The 10,380-nt window shown below is 37.6% G+C and overlaps 2 protein-coding genes across 2 annotated transcripts; both read right to left on the reverse strand.

Annotated features, from left to right (window-relative positions):
- Positions 1–295: 295 nt before the first annotated feature.
- LOC134744852 (trafficking protein particle complex subunit 5) lies at positions 296–3,337 on the reverse strand. The gene is made up of 5 exons (XM_063678782.1): positions 3,047–3,337; positions 2,419–2,545; positions 1,703–1,786; positions 968–1,066; positions 296–432 (listed from the first exon to the last, which is right to left on the reverse strand). Exons 1-5 carry the CDS (start codon positions 3,196–3,198, stop codon positions 334–336), a joined length of 561 nt encoding a protein of 186 aa, XP_063534852.1. The 5' UTR covers positions 3,199–3,337; the 3' UTR covers positions 296–333.
- Positions 3,338–7,776: 4,439 nt separating this feature from the next.
- LOC134744818 (ras-related protein Rab-39B) lies at positions 7,777–10,372 on the reverse strand. Its single transcript, XM_063678727.1, has 3 exons — positions 10,170–10,372; positions 9,737–10,091; positions 7,777–9,387 (listed from the first exon to the last, which is right to left on the reverse strand). Exons 1-3 carry the CDS (start codon positions 10,275–10,277, stop codon positions 9,179–9,181), a joined length of 672 nt encoding a protein of 223 aa, XP_063534797.1. The 5' UTR covers positions 10,278–10,372; the 3' UTR covers positions 7,777–9,178.
- Positions 10,373–10,380: the final 8 nt, after the last annotated feature.

Here is a 10,380-nt window from a genome sequence, read left to right on the forward strand (position 1 = left end):
GTATGTCTGTCCGGATGTTCTACTTTACAAATGACACTTTTCAACAACAGGGACAGAAAAATAGATATAGTTGGTCAAACCAAATTGTCAGTAAATAAGAACAAAAAAAAAACTATACTCATCCTTTTCTTTTGGGTGCTAGTACTAGTGTAAGACAAAGATACTATGGTGTGCTTTTATGAATATTGTCTATGACCTTTCTAAAAAAAATATGACATCGATTATAACGATTTATTTTTACCATAAATGCGTAACCAAGTATTCTGAGCGTTAACTTAACAATTGAAAAATTGAGTTAAAATAAATGAATATTTAATTTAGCTCATAGAAAAATTATCGGTCATCCAGGGACTTGTCGCGGGTGATGACGGAGTCTTCGAACTTCACCATGTAGGTGGTGCCTTTATGCCAATGCGCTGTCACTTTTGCGGGCTGAAACAAATAATGCAGGATAAATATTACAAACAACACTTTTAAGTTTTACTTTTAGGTTAAGCACACTGTGGCACCGATATGGTACTTTTCAAGATATCACATTTTTTATTTTCTTGATTGCAATTTAGTAACTTAGTACAAGGGTCCTAAGGGAGGAAACGGCGGAGCCGCCATCCAGTTAACGAATTTTACCCTGGACGAAGTGACACTGCACATGTACACTGTGTCTGGCTTTACGTCCACGTAATCAGTTTTCCAACCAAGGAAAAAAAAACAGGCCAAGTGCGAGTCGGACTCGCCCACCGAGGGTTCTGTACTTTTTAGTATTTGTTGTTATAGTGGCATCAGAAATACATCATCTGTGAAAATTTCAACTGTCTAGCTATCACGCGGTTTATGAGATGCAGCCTGGTGACAGACAGACGGACAGCGGAGTCTTAGTAATAGGGTCCCGTTTTTACCCTTTGGGTACGGAACCCTAAAAATTGATAAGCTCCTGTTGTAGAATGAGAGTATAATCACAATAACTTACGAATCCGCTCTTGGTGAGCACGGCCTCAATAATGCCTGCGTTGAAAGTGGCACAGTTAAGGGAGCCCTTGTCCTTCGGCACGCTGATAAACTTGTTCACCTGCAAATATACAATGGGGGAAGTTATTTTTTACTTACCTATAGGATCGTGTACTACATGAGTTTCTGAACGTACCTATGATTATCAAGTTTTTATTTCTAGTATGAACGTAAACATGTTTTTTTTATAGGATATGATTACGATTGACTCAAATTGTATGTATTGTAAAAGAAATTCGTGCCACACTAATGCCTTTAGAAAAGCGGTTGACATTTACGGTTAGAATAGGTCTACAACAAGAAAATAATGGAAGAATTCATATTAAACATATTAATAACGGGTCACTCACGTATTTTAACCTCCTGATGATGCTCCTCGGTACGGAGTTTTCGACTTAAAATACGTGAGTGACCCGTTATTAATATGTTTAATATGTCTGTGTCTCACGGAAGTTTTGTTATTAAGAATTCATATGTCTGAAAGGACGCAAAATAGGCGCCAGTCGTCGAGTTGCGAATAATCGCCCGAACTACAATACAATACAATGTCTGAAAGGCCAATAATTCAAAACATTTTCCTAAATTATAATTTTATAGGTAAGTAGTAATATTTTTGGATGGTTTTTGGAAATAATATGGGGTCACTTACCAGGGCATCCTACTCAATGATGTAGTAAGATAATATGGGGTCACTTACCAGGGCATCCTTCTCAATGATGTAGTAAGTTCTCTCGTCATCATTAGCATGCTCCAGCTTGTCAGCTTCCTTGCCAAACAACACCTGGAAAAGAAAATGGAATTGGATGCTGTCATCTGTATGCTTTATAAAGTTACAACAAAAAAATTGTATACTCTGCATCTTCTCAAATGATTTTTTCGCCAAAGACCCTAATCTGTTAAACAAAAGCCTTTGTTCCTTTTATGCCCATTGTTGGTGAGCGCGCGACCATTGTGTATCAGCGAGTGGCATGCGCTCACCAACAATGGGCACGCGCAGACACAAAAGGAACAAAGGCTTTTGCTCAACAGATTAGGGTCTTTGGCGAAAAAATCATTTGATAAGATGCAAATATATATGAATATTGATTACAGTAACATCAAAAAGTTATTGCTTGTGAAGTCTAACAGCTGATAGCGGAAGTAGATGGCGTGTTTTGTGGCCACTGTATGGATAGTAAAATGACCAGTTACTGCATATTGTATGGAGCCATACAGTACCGTCCAAATGTTTTAGTAATCTTAACATATGGGGCATTTTCTATGAAAAGGGACCTTATTGTCAATAGCGCTTACGCCGCACAGCGTCGCGCGGCATTGTATTTATATCGGAGCATCGTTTATAAGCGCCATCGACAATAAGATCCCTTTTTATAGAAAATACCACATATATTCCTGGTCTGTAGGTGACCTTACCTTCCAGAGTGTTGACTTGACAAAGAGCAGCATGTTCAGCAGCTTGATCTCTCTCTTGCTGCCTCGCTCCCGCACAAAGTACAAGTCTAGCAGCCTAGTACCCACATCTTGGCCTATTTCTGACAATCTACAACAATGAATAAGAATATTTTAACACATTCACTGCCAGGGGGCATGGCCTAGGAACAAACTTGTATGATGGTGAACGTATGCGTTGGGGGCAGTGATTGTGTTAATTATCGTAACTATGCCAAGTAAAATATTTGATTTTCTACCGATGCATGCATTTTCAAAAATGGTACGAGACGAAGATACATTTCTATTTTATATACTTCATTTAGGGCACTAAGAGTGGAAATTAACAGCATGGCTTGCAAGCCAATGTAGCTCTTTTACTTTCCCTGTAAATTGAAGAAAGGTGGCTCTTTGAAACACCTAAAATTTCCAATTTTGTCCAAAAGAAAACTAGTTGACCTATTTCTAAGGACTAGGTACTATTAACAGAGGTAGTAAAGACTGATTTAATATGGGATTTAGTCCAAATGTATCTTATAATACGGATTTCGTAAAACAAGGAGTTCAACTGTATTACAAGTCATATAGTTAAATAAACATTTACACAACTTACTTATTCTGAAGTTCATTTATTGAATGTGACCGATTCTGACAGTACTGGACAATTTCGGAGAAGAGAAGCGCGTAGAGAGCTAATGAAACTTCGCCTTTTCCCTTACTGAGTGGTTTGTCCAGTATAGACGTTTTGGAGCGACTAGACGACATGTTTTAAAACTATCTACAATCTAGTGTACTTAGTCTATGTTTTAACTTGTTGTTTAAGTAATTTAATAGCCTTATATTTAACGAATAACATAATAAAACCTGTAAACGCAACGATAAACACTCCCTTTGCAATGTAATGTCAATTTTGACACTGACATTTGTGCCTGTGCACATGTGTTGCCAGGATTAACTAGAGTATAACAAAACAATTATAGTTGGTCAAACCAAATTGTCAGTCAATAAGAACAAAACAAACTATAGTTGGGCAAACCAAACTGGCAGTAAATAAGAACAAAGAAAACTATACTTATCCTTCTCTTTTGGGTGCTAGTACTAGTGTAAGACAAAGAAAGTATGATTATCTCTGTCTATGTTTGAAATGAGACAGTTCTTTGACAAACTATATACTCATTCTTGTCTTTTGGATGCTAGTACTAGTGTAAGACAAAGATAGTATGATTCACTGTCTATGTTTGAAATGAGACAGTCCTTTGACAAATTATATATAGTTGGTCAAATCAAATTGTCAGTAAATAAAAACAAAAAAACTATACACATCCTTTTCTTTTGGGTGCTAGTACTAGTGTAAGACAAAGATAGTATGATTCTCTCTGTCTATATTTGAAATGGGACAGTTCTTTGACAAACTATATTAATCCGCGACTACATCGTATTGCCAGAAAAAGTGTTAAAACCTAGTACTCACAAGCCCACTTCGTCACGTCTACCACCAAGCACCAACCAATAGCAGATTTTTAGGACCGAGTTTGTCTGTGTGTGGAACTTCTTACCAGAAATTATAGTTGGTAAAACCAAATTGTCAGTAAATAAGGACAAAAAAACTGTACTCATCCTTTTCTTTTGTGTACTATTACTAGTGTACACAAAGATAGTATGATTCTCTCTGTCTATGTTTGAAATGAGACAGTCCTTTGACAAACTACTCGTATATTAACTACGTTAAGTTTAATTAGCTAATTAATGGAGATGCATCATGAAGCTTTGTAAACGACAGCTACCGGATGGTGATTGTGGAATTCTTTGTCCAACAAGGCCTAGTGCCTGGTGCTTATGATAATTGATAACCTACCTACCTATACAAAAGCAACAAGCAATTTAGATGGCAAGAAACAATGCGTTACATTGCTATTGTTGTCTCACATCGGATAGGTATATCGGAGGGACTAAGTTCCTCAGACACATCTCAATTAGGAGGACAAGCTGTTAGGAATCGATGCTTGTAAAGAAAAAAGGTATCACATGCGCGTTGCTGGCTGCTGAAGTACATACTTTTACACTCCATTTTTGAGAAACCCTATTTTGTAGTCCATCCAGAAAACCTAGGCAGGGTCATTCCATACTCGGTGCGTTCGCCGGTTATTTTGATATCACGAAGTCACCAATTGTTATCACTATTATCCTATAACTCCCATTTAAGCATTTAGTAACAGATACGATGAAATAGTATACACGTGTATGCGACAAATTAAATTCACACTAATCAAGCTAAAGTAGTCCTTCCACAAAGATAATAAGAACTACGACACCTGCCGTATTAACTTATTAATTTACACGAATCACGTTTGAAGACCCAAGTACCATCATATGGCATAGTTTAATGACAAAACGCGTAGGTATTTGGGTACGGTGTCAAACCTTGGCCCACTCACACACAGAGAGGTCAATAGTTAGGTATTTTCCAAAAATAGTTTGTACATTTATAAAAACATTTTGCAAGGTAGGTATTATCAGAGGGCCTACTGCATAGTATGATCATATATTACGTAAGAACCTAGTCGATGAGTCGAAGTGCTTGTTCTTTGCTTCTGAATTAGGTATTTATAAAATACCTATACATTTTAAATTGTCAAGCTTTTTAAAGGGGTCTCCTTAAAGAGTATTTTCTCCATTTATTCATTTATCAAGAGTTCATTGTCCAAAAACATACCTTGTCGAGAAAAGTTTCAATAACAAATATAAAATTGCGCGTCATAACAATATTATCTTTGCCCTTTGGCAAAACAAAACGATAATGGTCTGTTGATATCCAAGAGTTTAACTGATCTATACTTAGGAACATTATACATACATATAAATATAGGTACTCAATGTTAAGACTGTTAAGAGCGTTTCCGAAGGAAAACAACCAACAACTCACATACCTACCTACCTTAAACCTTAAACTGATGCACAGTTCTAGCTGGTTTCATTTCACTGGAAGTGTCTTATCAAAATAAATAACTTTTTGCTGAACAACCCGCTCTAAGTAGAGCAGAGGCTGGGTTCCTTGTTAGGGGCCTTCCCACGCTGCGTTCCACACTCCACAGGATCGTCATTTAAAAATCTTTCTACCCTAGTGACTTCGAGAAATAATTAATTATCAAAAAAAATTGGGAACATTAAACACCGACATTGAAACCCAACTTGTTAACTCTTGCATGACTCTTGCTGACCATAGCGGAAATCGCGACGAAAATATCTAAGGCGTAAGGTCACAACCACATGCTTACGACAGCTGGTGGATCACCTTGGTTTTATGACTTTTATGCTATCTTGTGTCATTCTTTTGTTCTAGTTATACTTAAATCAGATTTTACGCATTATTAGTCCATATTATTTAATTATAAGTGCGAGGGCGTGAAAAGTTTTCAAACGCGCAAATCGCGCACTCAGTGCAATGGGGAGAGCAAATATTACCGAAAGAAAACATTCATTTTGGGTATGGAAAATTACGACCCCTGAAAAAAATTACGAAAATTAAAAATCTTATGTTAAAGATTGGACTTCACAACTGACAGGAGACGTACCCTTTTTAAAACTTGTCCACACTGGGTGTAGAAAGAGAACAGTCATCATAATTCTAAGTACAAAATGATTAATCGCTATTTGTTATAATATAAAATTAAAATGACTAATAATCATCATTATTAGTCCATTTACTCCACAAGTAATTTGTCCCTGTCATTGCGTAAAGGAAAGAGTGGGAGACGATAAATCAACTGTTTAAGGACTTTCATAATTCACAACCCATACGTTCGCCCACGTATGACCTTGAACCAGAAAAACTATGGGAGTGAATCTTCTATTATCTCACGATCATTATTTGTTGTGTGAGATAGTAATCATCATCATAATATTAAGACCATGCTGAGCCAAATAGCAGTAGGCAAGCGCAACGTGGGACGCCCATTACTCCGCTTTAAGGACTGCGTAAAGCGCGACATGGTTGCGTTTAACATCAACTGCGACTCATGGGATGACCTGGCAACAAACCGCGCTGATTGGAGGAACAGCCTGTTAAGAGGTCGCGAAACCCACGATAGGTCCTGGTTTCAAGACTTGGCCCGAAAACGCGCCATAAGACACATCCGCGATGAGGGTCGCCTCGCTGTGAATACTTTTGCTTGTTATAGATGTGGACGACTGTGCCGTTCAAGGATCGGGTTATTTAGCCACGAGCGACGCTGTCGTTAGATAAAACAACTCATGGATGCTGCTTAAATCATCTGTAAAGATGGACAAGGCCTAATGATGATGATGAATATTAAGAGCTATGTTCTTGTCGGGGTGGAGTCATCGCCAGGCTTCTCTTTTATTGATGGTAATGGGTGAATAGGACAATAATTGTGCTGTGCTATATTATATTATGTAAAAAGAAATGACTAATGATATCGCTGGTAAATTTGGAATGTGCCCAAGAATGCGTATTATTACGATTACGACTGTTTACCTGTTTACATAAGTTATTCTTTTGTTTTCCTTTCTATTATTACTTGTTTTGTTAATAGGAAATACACAGATTTATATCCTATTTTCAAAGGATGATTGTCATATCCGCATATATTATATCTTCTTTTGAATTGTATACTCATATACTGCTCTTGATTCGTCATTGTAGTAACATTATCATAAACATGTTTAGTGCGTCATCATATTTCATCAATTAGGTATTTTCAAGTATTATATGTGACAGACTGGTTGAAACAGTAACACCATCCTCTGTTCAATGAAGTTTGATTTCTTTTATAAAACATTTTTGTTTACTTAAATTGAACTTAACGTTTATGTATATATATAGTCTGGCCAAATACATAGCAGTAACAAAGGGGGCGTTCAAATATTACGTAACGCAATTTTCGAAGATTTTTCCCGGGTTACGCGCGTAAAAGTTACGTACGTAACACCTGTGACCATTTTTACCTAAAGGTCACAATAATGTTCAGCAAGGTATAATCATAAAATTTCAGAACTGAGCGAGCGTGTATGAGGAATTTTATGCGAAAGAGGTATGTCAGAATCGTAGCAAGTATGTATGCATTTTATTTAATTATATAAAAAAACATTGTTACGTAACGCTTTGTTCCAACCCCCCTCCCTACCCTGTAACGCATCGTAACGTTTTACAAGACCCCCCTCTGCCGCAAATTGCGTTACGTAATATTTGAACGCCCCCTAAGGTGTTTTGCAAAATGTTTTGATTTGGCACTTTTTTATCTGATAAAGTATTTATTTCATACTGACTATATACACAGATTCAAGATGCAGGGAATTATTTTGGATTTGTGTAATAAAACATAGTTGATTAAATAAACGTATTTTACTATCCTCCCCCTCGTATAATTATGTAATTCTAATTGAGGTCATAATAATGGAACATATTTTAAGCTCAAATTATTATTTGCTCGCACAATTCAGTGTTCAAAATAATATCCTGGCTTTTGTACAGGTTACGCTGCGTCTTACGTAAGCGAACAACTCGCGAACGTGAAGCGAAGCCCACGGCGTTCGCGTTCGCAACGAGATCGCCCACGTAGGACACTTCTATAGGTATCAACGGATTGATTCACCCCGCGCCGCATCGCTTCGCGTGTTGTTCGCCTACGTAGTACGCTGCGTTAGCTGCCAGTTTGCTATATCATATCACATGTAAACCCTTAGACCGCCAAAGACGTCAACAGACGTGGGTGGTTACAGCGCAATATCAACCTTCGTGCATTGCGACAAGGTTCACACTGACGCGCCGCGCACAATAGGAGTTAAAAGGGTGTTACGGCCCGGCCACGATATCGCGGCGGCGGCAGCGGCGAGCGGCGGCCATAGGTGGGAACGAAAGGTCCGATCGCTGTGTCTCGCTCCAACCTATGGCCCCCGCTCGCCGCTGCCGCAGCCGCGCGTTGTCGTGGCCGGGCCGTGTGATTACAAGCAATATGCAATATGACAATGTCGAGCTTTATATGTGGCTAAAACTTCATTGGCTGCATAATGAAGAGGAAAAGTGGCATGAAAGAGCCACTTTCATTTTTTCGGAATATAGAATTGAGCATAGGTTTTTATTTTAAACTATAACAGAAAATCATAATTGTCTGTTAAAAAAAAAACTCATGAATTTTATTGAGATATATCAAACATAATTCAAATGGCTCTTTAATGAATTTTTCCTTTATACAAAACGGTTACTTAATGTATCCTGTCAAATTGCAAAAAATAGGCACATGTTACATCCAGGGCTTCTAACATGTTATTCTGGTGGCTTAATAAATATTTATATGAATTGTGATGAATATTAGTTTTAGTTTTCCTTAATTTATTTATGCATCATTAACATTAAAATTACAATGTTCCAGGTACAATATATTCAGGTATATTAAATTTGACTTACGTAAATTGTAAAATTATAATTATTAGAATGTTAGTACTGACTTCAAATATCAACAAAAGATCAAGTTAACAACAATTTTTCTCTTTGGTTCTCGGTTTAGGCTGTATGGCTTTTACAAATTTGAGACCAACACCATTATCTATGAAACGATGAATAACCAATTTAATATGAGTATTGCAGATCAATGACTAAGTGGCCATAGACAAATGCATTACACAGTGTAGTGCATTATAAATAACTTCGCGCTAAACCTTAATTAATTGAATGTTATAAAATTATGCTTATGTGTTACATGAGCTATGCTACCGTCAATATTTACATTTAACAGCAAGTGGACTGGACGGTTTCGGCCTCGAGCAAGTTGAAGTCCATCCCGTTGGGCCGGTTGAAGCCCGTCTTGATACCGTCCCAGCCGTCTTCCACTTTATATTCTCCGGTTTGGATGCGGTTGTACACTTCTTGGGCCACAAGTACGAAAGCTTGTTCTACATTCATGCCTGTTTTGGCTGATGTTTCTACATGGTGAAGACCTGAAAATGGCTTGAATGTAGTCCAGTACTTGACTATGAAGCTCAATCAAAAGCGATTGCTTCATTCATTGCATCATCCGGAGTCTTTAACCTTTTGTCTGTATATGATAAGGATCCAGAGTGAATTTTTAGCAATTTCTTTTGGACAACAATTTTTCTTCCCTTTATAGCACAATACCCCACAATCCGATCAAAACATGTACGCTAACACTAAACTGGTAACCTTAATCTAATGGCCCAATTATCAAGTGAGAATAAAAATATGGCAAGTTTGTAAAGGCACTAAAATACAGTAATTTTTCAAGCTGATTATAATTAGGTGTATAATTAAATAAATAAATGCACATACCATTTTCTTCAGCAAACATTCTGGCCTCTTCACAAGACACTTCCCTTCTAGCACCATTCTTGTTGTCTGTTCCTCCTACAAGGTCGATTTTACATCCCACTAGGGCAAACACTGGTCTGTGGGGCTCTATGTGCCGCTTGGCCTCCATCATCCACAGTGGTATGTGCTCAAAACTTGATCTGTTACATACGTCGTACACTAGCAGCGCACCAACAGAGTTTCTATAATACGACTTCGTTATGGATCTAAATCTCTCCTGACCAGCAGTGTCCCATAGCTGCAATTTAATTCTCGTCCCGTCTTGTACTTCTATTATTCTAGCGAAGAAATCTACCCCCACCGTCGGGTCGGACAGCTGGAAATTAATGCGTAATTAACATATCAATCCACGAAAATTTACTGGAACAACACGAAAACAATGAACGGATGGTACCTCTGCGAACTTTCCATCTGTGAAATATTTCAGCAATGAACTCTTGCCCACTGTACTATCTCCGATTAGAATAAGCCTGAACTGGTAGTCGAATATTGGATCAACCATTTTAGAAGCACTTTTATAAATAACATAAAATTTATACCAACAAAGGTTCCGTCAAAAATTACGTATCACATCAAATGACTTTTTTTTTCTATTCTATCCGAGT

This window comes from Cydia strobilella, chromosome 10, assembly GCF_947568885.1.
Source record: "Cydia strobilella chromosome 10, ilCydStro3.1, whole genome shotgun sequence".
NCBI lineage: Eukaryota > Metazoa > Arthropoda > Insecta > Lepidoptera > Tortricidae > Cydia > Cydia strobilella.

Bases quoted from the DNA above. Each gene is read 5' to 3' on its own strand.
- LOC134744852 (XM_063678782.1), bottom strand. From the start codon at position 3,198: ATGTCGTCTAGTCGCTCCAAAACGTCTATACTGGACAAACCACTCAGT. The intron at 2,546-3,046 runs GTAAGTTGTGTA...TCATTGTTGTAG, and splicing joins ATAAATGAACTTCAGAATAA to ATTGTCAGAAATAGGCCAAG. The intron at 1,787-2,418 runs GTAAGGTCACCT...TTTCTTTTCCAG, and splicing joins TCAAGTCAACACTCTGGAAG to GTGTTGTTTGGCAAGGAAGC.
- LOC134744818 (XM_063678727.1), bottom strand. From the start codon at position 10,277: ATGGTTGATCCAATATTCGACTACCAGTTCAGGCTTATTCTAATCGGA. The intron at 10,092-10,169 runs GTACCATCCGTT...ATTAATTTCCAG, and splicing joins CAGATGGAAAGTTCGCAGAG to CTGTCCGACCCGACGGTGGG. The intron at 9,388-9,736 runs GTATGTGCATTT...AGCCATTTTCAG, and splicing joins AATGTTTGCTGAAGAAAATG to GTCTTCACCATGTAGAAACA.